Raw genomic sequence first — 16752 nt, 5'->3', positions numbered from 1 at the left:
GGGGAGGGGCTTGCTGGGTTTAAAGCAGTGTAATCACGAGTGTTAGAAAGACTCTAGTCGCTTGGAAAGAATTGTCGGAGGGACCGGGAAGCTGTCGCAGCAAGCAGTCCAGCTGGAAGATGACCAAAGACTGGGGAAAGAGGGGTTCGGGCATCTGAAGCTTTCCCAGTCCCGGCGACACTGTGCGCTGTCCCTCAGCTTTCTTTGCTTATGTGTAATGTCTCCATAAAGGGCTGGGTACCGGCCAGATGCTGATTAAACGACATAGAGCAGAGCCCCCTCTTCTTTCGGGGACTCTCTAGTCCAGGTGCCTTAGAATTGGTAGTATTAGGCAGGAAGACTTCCCACTGCTGAAGATGGAGAACCGTTACCCCTCAAAAAACACAAAAACCTCGGCTGCTTTTGGCCTCAGCCTCCTCCGCCCATGACCTCATGCTTTAAGCTCCCATATAGCCTTCCCCCGCCCTGTCCACACCCAGAGCCCGAGTGGGGGTGGGGCGGGGGGGACACAGTGTCGAAGGCATCAAGAGCGGGAGAAGCTGACTTATCCTGAGCGAGATTTGGGGGAAGGGCGCAACGATTCCCCCACACTGAAAAAAGAATGGTGTAACTTTCCCTCGTGCAAAAATACTCGCTGTCTTGAGGACCCTAGGCGAGATCGATACCTCGAACCCGGCGCGAGGTACTCCGTTTGGCTGAACTATCTTTGGCTTACGTTTCCTAGGACCAGAAAAGAAATGCTGGGTCACCGTCTAGGATCCCGGCACCTGGACTTAACCGCTGCAGTCCTTCGCGGGACCCGGTCTCGCTCTCGCCCCCTGCCCAGGGCCGCCGAGGTTTGAACCCTTGGCTCGCCTTTCAGCTCGCGCCCTGCCCCCTGCTCGCAGCTGCTCTCGGTTTGGGTGCAGCGGTTTCCCCCGCAGAGGAGGAGGAGGAGACAGCGCGAGGGAGCGACTCGGGGCTCGGGTTTCCGCACCAATGCCGAGCAGCCCCGGGCGGCCCCCGGCGGCCGTCCCTCCTCCCCGGCACCACGTTCCACAGTCATGGCGCGCGAGGAGGGGCGAGCGCCGCGGCCGCACCCGCGCCCCCTCCCCTGCGATCCCTCCCCTCCGCCGCCGGCCCCGGCCCCTCTCCTAGGCAACCTCCCCCCGCAGCCTGCTGCGCCGCGGAGTGGAGCCCCCTCCCCAGAGAGCTGCGTTTCCAGCGCCGTCTGCAGCACCCCTCCCCGCCCCCATCGGGGCGGAGGGATGGAGCCGCGCGCCTCGAGAACCTCCAGCCCCCTTCCCCGGAGCCCCAGGCCCTCTCCCGGCCCCACCGAGGCCCGGGTGAGGTGGGGGAAGGCGCAGACCGTCAACACCCAGCCCGCCCAGACCTTGGCATCTATGCAAACCCTCACAAAAAATAAACAAAACCCCCTAACCCAGTCGTTAAGATTGCAACGCGCGTTACAATAACCGGGACGGCTACGCAGGAAGCAATCCTGCACAGGTCCGGGTCTAAGGCGGCAGCTTCCCGGCCACGCTGCCTTCTCCCGGGCCTCGATTTTCCGGCCAAGCCGGAGAGTCGGCTGCACCCCGGGACTGACAGGTCCCGCGCGGGGCCGCAACTGGGCCCATGTCCCATCCTTGTCCAGAGACTCTCACGCCTACAAAAGGTGCAACCTCACGCACACGCAGAGCGCACAAATAAAGTCAGCACTGCACCGCCGAGAAGGTTGTGAACAATGCGCCCGGCGGCCCGCGCCCGCCGGAGCACGGCGCCCCGGGGGACAGGGGACGCGGGCGGGGGCCGCGGCGGAGGACCCGCCGGCCGCGGCGCTGGACACCTTACTTCCTGCTTCCCCGCCCGCGGCCAGACCCAGCTCTGCGGAGGGATATCTCTCCCCTCCTCTGTCCCTCTCCCTCCCTCCCCCCGCCTCCCCCCTTTTTGCTTCTGCTCCCCCCCACCCCACCCCGCCTTTCTCCTTTTGCAAGAAAATAATTTGACAGTCGATTTGCTGACAGGGGAGGAATTTGCATCCTGGATTTTAAAAAAAAGGCCGAGAGGAGCTTGGGAACGGTTGCTAGGGGTGGGTAATGGGTGAAAAAGGGGGGTGCTGGAGAGAAGATAAGGAGGGCTAAGGGAGGGGGCGAGGGTGGGGAGCAATGCAAAAGGTAAGGCCAGGTTACCGCGGTTCGGCCCCGAGTGGGCTGCGGCCGGGGGAGGGGCGAGAGATACATATGTATTTCTGTCTCCCCAGCACACCCCCTTCCCTCTAAGCGATGGCTGAGAGGCGGTGCATGCAGATGGGGAGTAAGTTTCCTGAAGGGGAGGGTGGATGCACGCGCGCAGCCCGGCGCTGCAAATTTCCACCGGGGAGGGAGAGTGGCTGGATGCGGAGAGTTTGGAGTTGCTTGCGGCGGAGGGCAGGAAGGAGAGCAGGGCCGGGAAAGGGGGCTGGCGGGCGCTATATCTGGGAATAAGTTTCCAGGATCAGAAGAGCCTGCACGCTTGCTTGCTAGTAAGTTTCTGGCCAGGGAGGGCGCGTGGGGAGGAGAAGAGGGAGGGGTGCATGTATATAGAAGGGGGAGGGGGGAGCAGATTTCCTGCGGGTAGGCTGAATGCATATGGAGAGTAGATTTCCTGGAGGGAGGGTGGAGGCGTAGACGGACCGAGTAAGTTTCTTGCTGGGGTGGTGGCGAAGGTGGTGGCTTGGTGCTTTGGAAACCCCGAGCTTCCTCCTGGGAGTGGGGGAGCACGCTGTTTGCTGGGGGGTGGGGGCGAGGGGCCAGGTTCCCTGCTGGGGAGAGGGGCTTGCATCTGGGGAGTATGTTTCCTGGCGGAGCGATATTTGTTTACAGGCTGAGGGCAGTACTGTAAGTGAGTAGCGCTGCGAGAAGGCGGCTGACATAAATTAATATTGAAATTACTCCATCAGCTCTGCTAGCCCCCCATCCCACCCCCCAAGCGGAGACTGGTCTTCCTGTCGGATTGCCCATGCACTTGTTGCAGAAACAGCCAAGGTAAGCAAGAGGCTTATTAAGTTTCATTTTTAAAAAATTAGTTGGGGGATGCTCCGTGAGAAGACGGGGGTGGGGTGGGAAGGGAAGAGTGGAGGAACAGAGGACAAGTCTCCTGCCGCCCCTTTACTTTCAGTATGTAAGCAGGGCCTTCTCCCTGCTTCCCTTCCTCCCAGTTCCCTCTCTGGGCTGCACAGCATCCCAGCAAAGGGGGAGGGGTGAGGTGGGCGCTATAATTGGCAATCCTGGCTTAAAGGGTTAAGGTGGTGGGCTTGCAACGGAAGGTTGTGATGTTATAAAGCCTTCATTCTTCCAGCCAAGAAACCGCAGGACCCTGGGGATGTGCCTTTTGGGGTTTTTGACATGATGCATATGTGTATGTATGTGATCCTACGGGCTCTGTGGGGGCTGGGTACTCCCCAGAAGTTAGTGTGGCCACCCAGTTGCTAGAAATGTGTAAAGGGGAGAACTTGTCCCTTCACTCCCCAACTTCAGTTTGGGAGACCGGGAAGTTACTGCTGGTGGTCTGAAGAAGCAGATATTACAAACAAAACAAAACCACCCATTCACCGGTGAAGGCAGAGAGCACCTGGCCGGCAGCCTCTGGCCAGCACTGGGCTGGATGGAGCATGTGCGCCTGCCATCCTTGGGTTAGAAGAAAACGCCTCTGGTTCCTCTGTGTGCTTTCTACCGGCCTGTTAGAACCAGCTTCGTGGAAACTCTTCCCCAGATGAGAGAGAGCTGCTTGGCAAGTGAACGTGTTGTAGAGGTTGCTAACCGTGTGGCCTGGGGCCGGCTTGTGAAGTGCGTGGAAGTCATGCTTAGGAATGACCGGTCCAGGCATGGCCCTAGAGTTCATTAAAACATGCCTTCTGAGAGAGAGCCGGTGTGGGTGCACCTTTCGGCAGGCCATGGAGACGAGCTTTAGAAACGGAGTTTTAAGTTGTCTCCATTAGTCCCAATCTTCTGCATCATTCACCCTTTCAAGAAAGGAGTTTGGTGGTAGAAAATGTTGCTTTGATGACCTCTAGAAGGATAACAAGCAGGAGTACTCAGTTCTTAACTAGTTAACCAGCAGTCTTTGCCTTTCCTTGCCTCTGTTTTCTTGGCCCAAAGCCCACTGATTTCTGCAGAAGAGTTGTAGGTCTTCGCTGTCAGGTACCTTGATGGTGCTGGGAAATTAACTTTGCCAGGATAATTTTAGCACTAGGGGATACAGCCCGGAGATGTTCAGTAGGCTTAGATATTCAGTGGGGTTAACTGAAGTTGGTTTAGCCTTCCCCAATTCTTAAGACAGGCTCAGTTCTAGCAGGGAAAAAAATGGGTTAAAAAAAAAATCTCTCTACACATTACTGATGGACAGTGTTTTTTTTTTTTCTTCCTTCCTGTCATTAGATTTCCAGATTGAGGGTTTGATATTTGGCAGTTGAGAGTTAGTTGGGAAATAAAATTATTGCTACTTATCAAATGTTCCTAACTAGGCATCAGTTAAACAAATTAGCTTTATTTTTATGCAGTGAAAATCTTGAGTCTAGTTAATGTATATGGTGGGAGGGTAAACAAAATCTTTATGTGTGTTTATTGCTGGGTGGAATTATTTACATGCCCAACCTCAAAGCCAAGACTACTCATTCAGTTTTCTTTCCTTATATTTATGAGATTTGTTTTATTGTCTTGCTTTAGCCATTAATCAAGTCACAGTCGCTTTTTTTCTCTTCTACTGAGAATGTTCTTGTGGTAATAAATGTTTGAAGGCCCATGAATCATAAGTCATTCTTTTTAAAATATTGTGGTGATTGTCAGGATTTGATTTATAGGAATTGATACCCAGAGTGACACACCTCTTTGGGCCCCGCCCTTTTAGGCATGTCCATTTTTGCCAATGGATTGTTAGAAGCCAGCTTGACATCTCAAAAAGAGTGTGTCCCTTATGCTTTATCAGCATTGAGAAGATTAATTTTGCAGGTTTCATGGTGAACATGGGTCTTTTCACAGCTTGGTAAGCAGGCTTCCACATAGCAGGCATGTGTTAATATCACATAGCGTTTATGTGAGCTTGCTGTGAAAACAGTTGTTCTGTGAATTGTGTAGAAAGTACTCAGTTTTGCCTCCTTTAACCCGCTTGGGCTTGTGGTTTTTGTTGAGTTAGAAGCTTAAATTGGAAAGAAGAGTCTGAGTGTAGTGTTCTTTGCTGCTTATGTAATAAAATGTGTGGTCACAAAAACAAAGCTTATTTATAATTTCCTTTTCCTTCTTTTTTGATGGATGGATTGGTCATAATAATCAGAGCATTGGTTTGGGGGAAAGTATAATGATTCTCCATAAAGTTGATTAGGAAGGAAGTGTTAAAATTGTTTCGAATTCGGTAGTTGGCCCAGGTTTACAGTATTTATAAAGCGACAAAGAACTTTTAAGACAGTTTGATGCTCAAGGCAGGGGGAAACTGTCACCAGAAAGAAAAATGGGGAGGGTACCAATTTCTATCCATTTCTGGGCTTCAGATTTTTTGTCTTAAAAATGCATGGTTGGATCCGTGAGCTCCCTTCTGGCTCTGAAGTTCTGTCTTATGGAGAGAGGTCCCGGAGGTCTCCAGTGTCTTCCTGGGCCAACGGCCAAATTGCTTCATGGACTTGGGTGAGTTGATTAACTTCTGTTTTTGTCTTCTCATGGAGAAAGTGGATTTGTACCTTAGCATTCCAAATAGGCACTTGAGCGGCCTGAGAATCTTGACTATCCTATTCAAGCAGTTATTTATGAAAGTCTGTTCCTGTCTTGGACAAAAAAATTCCCAATTATGCATGCTAATAGAGAGGGGGCATGTAATCCTGGCATCAAAAATAATTTCAGTTCATCTTAGAAGTTTCCCCTCCAGCCAGCTGGCTCACTGGTCTAATGCTTAGTCAAGTCTAAGGTTAATTGAGCTGTTATTCCCAGGCAGCAGGTAGCTTTGGGGAGGAAAGAAGAACCCAAAAGGCCAGTGTGGCCTTGCCCACCTTTTGTGGAGAGTTCACATGTGGGTAATTGGGATTTGGTTGAATAGTTGTGATAGTGTTTGATAATGATATTGTATTTGTCACTGTATATTTAACAATGGGCATTTTGGGGAAAAGTTCTATTTTTATTAACTTTGAACACTGATATGAAAAGTTAGGATTCAGATGATTGGCCCAGACCCCAGGCTGCTCCAAGGACAGTTGAATTCAGCTCATTTTTCTTCTGACCTCATGAAACCTGTGACTGAGAGGGCAGAGAAGATTGGAATCTGCTAGGATCTTGTGGATTAACCATATTTCTGGATTTTGACCTAGGAGGGAAACCAATCAAATAAAGGAGAATCTAAAACATAGTTGATTTCTTTTAGGAGGAGAGGGAGATGATAGCAGCTTGGATTGCAATTACTGGCATGCTTTTTGATGAGTGTGTTGTGGCATTTTTAATGAATAGAATAATCTTCATAGCATTAGTTACCCCACAGCTCTCAGTAAATCATTTCTTCTGGGTTAAAGAAAATGCACAACAAAAGGCCTTGCTGGTATTATCTAAGAATTTTAAATTCTCAGAGTAGTAACTTGTAGTTACTGCTTGTAGTAACTTGGGTTTATGGAAGAAATAAAGTTTTTTTTTTTTTCCCCTCATGGAGGACAGTAAGCTAGGAATGAGGTGGGATATATTGAGCTATTTGGGCTGTTGGTATATCAACATTAACTTTTTTTTTAATAATGGAGGAAGAGAAAAAAGAATCTGTGTGCTTAAATGGCAGTGATAATTCTGGGCCTATAGGATGAGGTAATAGTCCTTTTCATGCCACAAGAAACCGTGGTTTATCAATTTATACACTCAGTAGGAACTTATTGAGCACCTACTATTTGCTAGGCACTATATTAAGGGTCTGGGAATCTGTTGATAACTGAGATATAGTCATCTCTCTGCCCACCCCCACACTTCAGTCCGGAGCAAGCATGTAAAGAAATATATATTGCAATTTGTGATAAGTGCTCTGGTGAAGACCACAAGGAACAGTGACTTCAACAGAGTAGCGTGCAAAGCCCTCTCTTAGGAGTGGGGGTGGGAGAGGACCCATGGAGCTAGGCAGAGGAGGGCCTATTCAGAATGATTTTGGCTTTTATAGGGGGCATGGGGTGGGGGCGCTAAAAGAGGCATAAAGACAAGGGGGTGGGAGAGAGGGCATCATGAGATAATCATGCAGCCCTCTGTGGGCCTTGAAAAGGTTTGGATTTCTTTTATAGCATAGTGGGAAGCCATTGAAAGTTCATAGTGGAAGTGTCCATTGGAGGCAGAATGGACAGACTTGACATTGGATTTGAGGGTATGGGGAGAAGGAATGTAGGGTAAATGACATTTCTGGCTTGAGCATTTGGGTAGATGGTGGTTCTCTTGCTGAGATGGGGAAGATTGGGAGAGCGAACACAAACAAGATTTTTCTTTTCTTTTTTTCTTTTTGGTACCAGGGATTGAACCCAGGGCACTTAACCACTGAGCTACATCCTCAGCCCTTTTTAATTTTTTATTTTGAGACAGGGTCTTGCTAAATTGCTTAGGGCCTCACTAAGTTTCTGAGGCTGGCTTTGAACTTGAGATCCTCCTGCCTCAGCTGATATTTCCATTTGGGTACCACTAAGTTTGAGATGGCTCTTAGACTTGAAGTGGAGATGTTCACCAAGTACACAGTCTGATGTAGTACCCAGTGTCAAAAAAGCCCAATCGTCAGGCAAGAGATAAAAGTTCAGGAGCCATCATCAAAGAGATGGAATCTAAATCTAGTGGATGAGATGCCTATATATAGAGAAGTGGAGGTTTGTATAGAGAGAGTGGAGACACACACACACACACACACACACACACACAGTGTTAAGTGGTTCATGAAGTTGATAAGGCCACAAAAGAAACCACTGGACTCATCAAGTGGAGTCCATTGGTGATCTTGGGAAAAACAGGTTTGGTAGAGTGAAGGATTGAGCAGGACAGAGATTGGAGAAGGTTGGGTGGGAATGTGAGGGGAGGAACTTCTAATAGCATGTGTAGTCAACTTCTTGGCAAAGATTGACCATGTGTGGCAGGGAGAGCAGAGAATGGATTGGGAGCTGGAAGGACATGTATATAAAAGAAAGGGCTTGTTTTCTTTCTTTCTTTCTTTCTTTCTCTCTTTCTCTCTTTCTCTCTTTCTCTCTTTCTCTCTTTCTCTCTCTCTCTCTCTCTTTCTCTCTTTCTCTCTCTCTCTCTTTCTTTCGGGAGTGGTATATCTATGTGCTGATGGGAAAAATGGTGGAGAGGTAGTGATTGATCAAGAGAAACGGGTTGGGTCAGTTAAAAAAAGCCTGAGGGGAAGAGCTGGCCTTTGCTGGGGGAGGGACGCTGCCTCCATCCTCATGGGAGGGAACAGCCTAGAAGAGGGAGGATGCAGGTGACTGGGCAGGCAAGGGAGTTCTTGGAGGCCTGCAGTGCTCTGCCTCTCCAGGCTGAGGCTGCAGCGTCTTTGGGAAGTGGTTTGGACTCTGGGCTTGACATCAACCCGAGAAGACAAGGGTTAAGACTGCATCAGAAATTGTACTGCGTTTTTCTGTACATTTGACTGCATTACTGAGCTGCACAGAGGAAAGAGCAGATTCTTTTGCTTGGGGAAAAAGAGTCTTCAAAAAAGTAGTTTGGACCTTAACATTAGATTTATTTGCAAACTATGATTGGAAAAAGACTTCTGTGATTTTTTTCAACCCTGTTCAAAAGTTGGTAGGCACTGTGTTCTATGCCTTGAGCAAGAAGCTTGGAAAAAAAAAAAAAAAAGAAAAAGAGCCTCCTTTCCTTCAGGCTACCTTTCACAAAAATATCCCCAGCTGTGTCAGCCTTAGTGCCCTCCAACCATGGAGTCTGCCTGGGAGGTTGGAAGATCTAGGTTGAGGTCCAGCTCTGCTCGAAGGCTCTAGACAAGTCAGTCTCTGAACCTGTCTTGCGTCTATAACAAGAGGGTGATATCATCTGTCACCTCCCCTCTTAGAGTTGTATGAGGTGGAATCAGATAATATACAGATAGTGCTATGTAAACTGTAAAAAGTGTTGTACACAGGCAGCAGCGAGGTGACTTGATCTTCAACCCATCTCCTTTTCAGATATAAAATCTGACAATCATTGAAACACTTCCCTTAACTTCCCAAAGCATCTCCTAACATCCTGTTTACTGTATCCCCTCCCACTGCTGTTCCCTCCTTGTGGCCACTTTCTGTTTGAGGTTTTCAAGTTCTCTAAGATCAGGTTAGTGAACCTGCTCGCGCTGTCAGAAGGCTGCCATCAGAAATGCTAGTTGAGAAATGGCTAGTCAAGATAGACTCAAGCCCAAGCCAGGTGTGGTGGTGAATGCCTGTAATCCCAGGGGCTCAGGAGGCTGAGGCAAGAGGATCAATAGTTCAAAGCCAGCCTCAGCAAAGATGAGGCACTAAGCAACTCAGTGAGACACTGTCTCTAAATAAAATACAAAAAGGGCTGGGGAGGTGGCTCAGTGGTCGAGTGGCCCTGGCTGGGTTCAATCCCTGGTACAAAAAAAAAAAAAGGCTCAAACCTAGATTCTATGTGCAGAATTTTTGAGACTGTCCACCTAAAGAACCAAGCAAAGTTGGTTTGCTATCCCCCCTGAAGAACTGTGTGAATTAGGTTTAGGGGAATCTTTAACCCACCCAAGAAACCCTGCCGTAGTCCCCTGATCTTAGCAGTCTATATCCACATTCAGCATTGGTTTTGCAAATGAGAATTGTGTTATAAAGCTGAGTCTCCATAAAAGCAGTCAGTAGCCCTGTGGATGCTGGAAAATAATTTCGAATTTTGAAAAATATCCAGTGCTTTTCATTAATCAGACTCCTGTCTTCTGTGTAAAAGGGTGAGGCTTGATTTATTTCTTTTAACATTATTTCCAGAGTGAAAAAATTTTGTTAACCATATACAAAAGCAGATAGATTCGTATGATGAACTTCCCTGTACTCATTACCTAGATTCAGAGTTGGTGAGATTTTGCCACACCCATGAATAAGACTTCTTCCTGTATTTGTGTAATAAATACATGTTGTCAGTTTTGAAACATCAGTGGAATCGATATCAGTTTGATTTCACAGAGAGGGAAAATAATCAAAGAAAAATCTGAGAGAGAGAGGGAGAAAATGGATGCCACGCTGATATGACTAGCGTTCACCTAGTATTTGTAGTTCTGAAGGCTCTTTGGCATGCTTTATTTATGTCTTCCAATAGCCGTAGGAAATATACGGAGTCTCATTTTACAACTGAGGAAACCCAGGCACAAGATGTAGAATTGAAAAAATAAATAAAAACTTTGCTTTAATGCCAGAATTTGCATGGTGTCCAAATTTTGTTCACTCTTTTTTTTTTTTTAATTGTTTTGGGACTTTTTTTTTTTTTTTAAGATGTGGACAGAACTTTATTTTATTCATTTAAATGTGGTGCTGAGAATTGAACCCAGTGCCTCATGCATGTTAGCAAGCACTCTACCACTGAGCCACAACCTCAGACCCAAATTATTATTGATTTTATGAGTATCATGATACCCTATGCTGGTATTTTTTTTTTTACTACCAGTTTTTCAAAGAAGCGCAATGTCTATGTGTGGTGCTGGGGACTGAACCCAGGCAGGGCCTTGTGCATGCAAGGCAACCTCTCTACCAACTGAGTTGTTCCCTGGCTGTTCACTCTTGAATAGATAATGCTCTGCAGTATTAAATAATCTGTTACAAAATATGTGCCAAAGATCACAGAAAAGTTCACCTGAGTATCTTGAACTTACCCTTCTGATGATAGTTAAAAACAGATGATTTAAACATGTTTTGAGCATTACATTTTTTAAAACTTGAATTATCCAGCTCTGTTGTTCTGGATCACTGGGCTTACTGGCTGCCTGATAACTAAGACCAGCATCTGAATTTAACAGACAGGCAGCTAGCTCTTCTGCATTCTACTGTCATCCATGTGCCTTCTGTGGGGCCCCTCAGTGGAGGTACCTGAGCAGTGCCATGGTCATTCCTAGGTGGTATGGCTTCTGGCCTCTGGGCTCCTGAACAGGTTGCTACCTGGGATAGAATCCCTCTTGAGAGCTTCTGGGGGTCTTTGCTATAACAGAGGCTGCTCTTCCTGGGTCTCTGGAGAACTGCCCCCAATCTATCTCCTTTGAAAGACTTTTTTAAAAAGGAAAAGAAAAAGATAAAGTTGATGCCCAGGGAGATTTAATAGAAGTGTCCTTTGGGTTCTCCTGTTGTCATTATCACAGGAGGTACCAAACTGTCTTCAAATTCAACCCAAGGGTAGGAGGAATGAGGCTGATTTTGAACTACTGGGGCTGGTTCTCTCTTTTTTTTCATTGGGTAGATACCTGCCAGTCAGGAGTTTGCAGATGCCCACTCCTTTAGTCTTTTCTCTGTGGCTCAGGGTGCCTGGTCCTGGGATGGGGCTGTGGGGTGGGCTAGAGAAAGAGGTTCTTGCCACCCAAGAACCCCTGGCTGATAGGGCTGTCCTGGGCATACTTACTCTGGGCGTGTCTTTCACCCCCTTTGCTTGGGGATAGCAGAACTGGGTCATTTCTCATTTGTGTACCCCCAGTATCTAGCACAGAACCTGGCAGTAGTTAGTGTTGTATAAATGCTTACTTACATAAGAATCAGCTTGCTTTTTTTTTAATTGTTTTTGTTTTGTCGCTGTTTTTTCCGCTGTTCTTGATGGAGGGAGAAATCCAAGCCTCTCTGCTACCAGGCCTAGCTCTTGCCACCCCTGAAGGAGACCAGACCAGAGAAATATTTCCTTCCCCGCTTGCCTTGCTGTGGCCTTGCAGCCTTTAGCTGGGGTGTTTTAACTGAGCTCTCGAATGCAAATGCTGTCCCATCCCCCATCCCCTTTAATAAGTGACATTTTGTTAAATCAGTTATTCAAGGCCTTATCTATATTTCTGTCTGTGCTGGCTTAGTCAAAATAGGAAAGAGAGGGAATATTAGATTTCTTCACCCGCCCCCCTCCTCCTTCCCCTTTGAGCAACTCCACGTAAGATTTCTGATCGGGGAGGGGTGCTGTGTCCTTGAAGAAGTAAATGCTGTGTGCAGAAAAAAAATGTGGAGGGCTTTGACTTGTAGCGAATGCTGTTTTTCAGCAGCTGTGATTTTTCCATTTTTCTTTTTCTTTCTGTTTTGATTAGTGGAACTCATTGTGCTCCAGGGTTGGGATTGCGATGGGGGAGGGAGCCCAGGGAACAACATTTCCGGGGAGAGCTGGAGTTGGGGAGGGGCAAGGAGAGAAGGGATTTATTGAAAATATATGTCTACTTCTGCTATGATAAAGCGGCAGGCATGTAAAAATGCAACAGGGAAATCATTATTGTGGTAATGTAGGCAGAGCTCCGCTTTCTCATTAACAGAGCTCAGCCCACGTGGAGGAGGGGGCGGCCAGGCTGCTTTGAGAGTTGGGGTATTCAATAATAGCAGAAACTCAGGGGATTGTCTCCATCTCCCCCCTCCGCACCCCCTCCAACTGCCTTCGCCTTTCTTTCTCCAATCAGTTTGTAACCTTTTAAAAGCTGCTTGTTGGATTTTATGGTTTCCTTCCTCACTCCTGCCACCCCAAAAAATGCAGTAAGGACTGTGTAATTTTTAAAGTTAGAGGGAATTAAAATAAATTTTCTCTTGGGAACTGGAGGAGAATTTTGGCAACATACTGTGAGTCAGAGATTGGATTATATTCCTTGCATCCAAGAGAACATGCAGAAGGGCCTGGATTGGGGTGCAGGAATTTGCAGTGTGTCTTGGGGTATCAGGATTACTTTATAGGTCACTTTAGTGGTGTAGCTGCTGTTGGGGAGAACTTACTATGTGCCTGGCCTTGTGAGACATTTTAATTCTTTCATCCTCTTACTATGGATGCTCACTATGTGATGCTCACTTTCTGTTTGGGGAAACTGAGGCTTGGGGTATTTCAGCAACTTGTTTAAGGATATTCAGGTGCTAATTTGTGCAGCTGGTATTCAAACCCAGGACTAACCCCAAAGACTGGATCCTAATTAGGCTATGCTGCCTTTAAAAATTGACCAGAGGCACTCAGTACAGACCTCTAGATTCAAAGAACTAGAAAAATATCTAGAAACACTCTTTATAAGGGCTGCTGTTGGCAGTTATGGGTAGGGAGCTCAAGATGTTTAAGAGAATCTTTCCCCAGCTGCTGGGGTGAGCTGTCATTCTAAGAAAAATCAAGGCTGGGGTCACACATTCTCATTAGAAAAGGCAAATGCTCTGTTCCCATTCCTGCCAGCCTGCGATGACTGGTGACAACTTGTTTATCAAGCATTTATTGAGTACCTATCATGTAACATGATTGTTACATGATAGGTAACTACCAGGAAACTACCAGGACGGATGAGAGAAGAAGCTCACGACTGTCAGGTGAACATAAAAGTATGAGACACAGTGACATCTTCCTGGAAAAAGACATAATTTCAGAAGAAGTAGAAAGTAGGAGAGATTGTCTAGAGCAGCCAGGGACATCTTCAGAGAAGCAGTACATGAATGGGCTTGTGCAGGGTCAGCTGGGGTTTGCCAGGTCAACAAGGGGAAAGGCAACAGCAGATTGCAGTGTCAGGCCTAATGAAAGCATCATGCATAACTTCAAGGCTCACCGTCTTAGCCCTTTCAAGCAGTGGTAACAAAAAATATGCCGTAGACCGAGTGGTTCAAACAACAGGCATTCATTCCTCACGGTTCTGGAGGTTGGGAAGTGTAAGAACAAGGTGTGGGCGGATTCAGTGTCTGTCCACGGCCTGCTTCCTGGTTCATAGATGGCTATCTTCTCTCTATGCCCTCACATGATGGAACGGGCAAGAATCCTGTTCACGAGGCCTCACCCTCATGACCCAGTCACCCCTAAAGACACCACCCCCCTTGATACCATCACACAGAGGGTTAGGATTTCAACCTATGAATTCGTGGGACACAGCCCTTCAGCCTTTAGCGCTATCTTACTTCATTTTTCCATCACCTTCAGCTTAATGTTCTAGAACAGCACTGTCTAATACAGCAGCCACATGGCAATATGATTTAATATTGACTAAAAAAAATGAAAAAAGTTAAAAATCCCCCAATTAAAATGGCCACTTCAAGTGCTCAGTGACCACATAGGGTGGTGGCTATCCTATCAGGCAAGACAGAATATTTATGTTAATGCAGAAAGTCCTGCTAGCCAGTGCTGCTCTAGGACTTGGCAGTTTCTTTTGCATGGAGTGTTTCCTCCTCTGTTTTTGGCCTGCTTCACCCCCACTTCCTCCAGAGCCCTTCCTGAAAGCCCAGTTGGATTTCCATCCCACTGTCCATCTGAATGGCAGCAATCCCTTAAGATGTCTGTCTCCCCAACTGGACCACCACCTTCCTAAGGCCAGTGAGCCATGTCTTGCTTATCATCATGTCCCCAACACTGAGCCTGGGGTCTGGTATATACAAAGTCTGAGTAAGAGTTGCCAGGTGATGAGCCTAGAGACATAATCAGGAATTAGGCGGGGAGGACCAGATGTCATGTTTTGGAGATTGGTCTTGACCCTGTGGGCAGTATGGAAGTAACCAAAGGATTTGGAGGAGGGATGTGTGGCAGCATGGGACCAAGTCAGATTTATGTATGAGAAAATTCACTCTGAGAGATAAAGAGAACAGACTGGAGGGGCTGTGTTGGCTGGCTTCTCATCACTATAGTAATTAACTGAGATAATCAACTTATTAAGAGAAAAAGATATATTTTGGCTCACAGTTTGGAAGGTTTCAGTTCATGGTTAATTGTCCCTCTTGGGTGAGGTGTCACATCATGGGCAGGACACATGCTCAGCAAAACCATTCACTTCGTGGCTGGGTCTCAAAAGAGAAGAGGAAGGGGCTGGGTCCTAGCATCCCCTTGAAGTGCATGCCCCCCTAATAACCTGAATACCTCCCACTAGGCTCCACCTCTTAAAGTTCCACAGCCTCCCAATAGCATCTGTTTGGGGATGAAGCCTTTAACATATGGACCTTCAGGAGACATTCCAGGTCCAGACTGTAGCAGAAGCTGAGCCTGCATGGCAACAGGTGCGTTAGGAAGGTACTGGAAACACAGGGACAAGAGGGCTCAGGCCCTTAGGTGTAGCCGTGATGTGGTGGGAGAGGAGGGCATCACTGTCTGAGAGAATGCAGTCTCCTGCTGCTTTTCTCCTTTCAGCTTCTGAGGGGAACTGCTGAAGGGGATTCCCTTCCACTTCTGTGTCCCTCACTCCCTTTCCTCTTGGAGGCCCCCAGCCTCTGTCTACTCTTCTCTTGTTGGCAGGAGGCCCTCCACGCCCCTCTCCTCCTTGCTCACTGTTAATTTCCCTTCGGGCTGTGTATCTTAACATCCTTCTGATGCAGTCTGAGCAGAAGCTCAGAACGCAGGTGCTGGGTTGCAGCCTTCTGACTTCTTCAGTGCATATCAGGTCCTCTGTGAGGACGCTTTTGGAGACTCGAATTTAAAAGCTTTCATAGTTTTGGAAAGGCATCTTGGAAGTAATTGAGATCAACATAATAGTCTTTTTTTGAAGTAGTTCCTCTTAACTACTTCTTAAGTTGGCATAAGAGAATTCTTTTCATTAGGAAGGTGAGACAGTGTACTCTGGTCACGATGTCCTCACTTTATGCACCTTTGGGGTCAGGATACCTTTCAGAATATAATGGTAACCTTCTAAAATAGTGCATGCTGTCACTTTGGGCACCTCATTTAACCCTCAGAGCATTTAACCCTTTATAACACCGGTGGGGGAAACGGCAGCCCAAAGGGATTAAGAAGCTTGCTCAAAGTCACATGTAGCTAGTAAATAGCGAGGCAGACATTCGAACACAGGAACCAGACCTGGGCAACTGTAAAAGCAGGTGCTTTCCCCCCTTCCTTATCCTGTCTCCCATTAACTTTACCAGTCAGCGTGGCCTGAGTTTTGTTCAGAGGACTACTATAATATGGTGGAACGGACATCATACTGGCTCTCTTGGACTCTTCTTGGACAGCAGTCTCTCTCCTAGTTCCTTATTTTCCTTATGCTTAGCACCTTTGCTTCCTGCCAGAAAAGTTTTATTTTGAGAGTCAAATGAGATAAAAGACACAAAGTGCTTTGAGAACTATGAAGCTATACTTTCTCCTCTTCTGCATAATTCTAAAGTCTCTGAGGATGTTGGCTCCCCCCACTGTCCCAGGGCTTTGGGCATGCTGTGCGTGTGAGCCCCATGATGCTTTGCTTCCTTGTTAACTCCCAGGAGCACTTGGGCCTCTGTGGTCCACCTGATTGGTTGGTGTGATTTGGGGGAATCTGGTGGCTGGGCTGCAAGTGGGAGGACCTTCCACTGGATCAGGAGTGCTCCATTTGACCTTGGGAAAGTCATTTCATCTTCCTAACTTCCATTTCCTGAGATAGTCAAATCTACTTGGATAGAGTATTGGTAAGATTAACTAACTAGCTGCTGAATAGGTGTAAAATCAGCACCTTGTAAGTCTAAGGGTGATCACATATTTGTGAAATGAAAGTCTTGGGCACCATAGTCTCTGAATAAAACATTTTCACTGAAATTATTTAAATGGTGAATGAAAGTAGTGTAAACTTTTTATTTTTATTTTTTGGTAGAGGGAGACTATAAATTATACATGGTGCTTATAGAGTACTAGGGAAATAATGACAGGAATAAGACAGAAAATAAAAATTGTCTTTAATTCCTTCAGGGTAAATTTG

The 16752-nt window shown here is 47.1% G+C and overlaps 2 protein-coding genes across 11 annotated transcripts in view; both read left to right on the top strand.

Moving 5' to 3' along the window:
* LOC308649412 (uncharacterized protein) overlaps positions 1-1788 on the top strand; it is a gene marked incomplete at its 5' end in the record, with an annotated part of 49518 nt that extends 47730 nt beyond the window's left edge. The window contains one exon of the mRNA XM_081294985.1: positions 725-1788. Within this exon, the coding sequence (XP_081151111.1) occupies positions 725-1405 (681 nt within the window). The 3' untranslated portion in view covers positions 1406-1788. The remainder of the gene's footprint in view (positions 1-724) is intronic.
* Positions 1789-2112: 324 nt separating this feature from the next.
* The window catches only part of TRERF1 (transcriptional regulating factor 1), a 220155-nt gene continuing 205515 nt past the window's right edge, over positions 2113-16752 (top strand). For 9 of the 10 annotated variants that reach the window (XM_081296690.1, XM_081296698.1, XM_081296697.1 and 6 more), the window contains exons 1-2: positions 2299-2500; positions 2918-3002. The gene's annotated coding sequence lies outside the window, so the exon portion shown is untranslated. The other variant, XM_081296691.1, reaches the window with a different exon arrangement.

The sequence above is a fragment of the Spermophilus citellus genome (genome assembly GCF_964194105.1).
Source record: "Spermophilus citellus genome assembly, chromosome: 5".
Classification (NCBI taxonomy): domain Eukaryota; kingdom Metazoa; phylum Chordata; class Mammalia; order Rodentia; family Sciuridae; genus Spermophilus; species Spermophilus citellus.
This window is presented reverse-complemented; position numbering and strand designations above follow the sequence as displayed.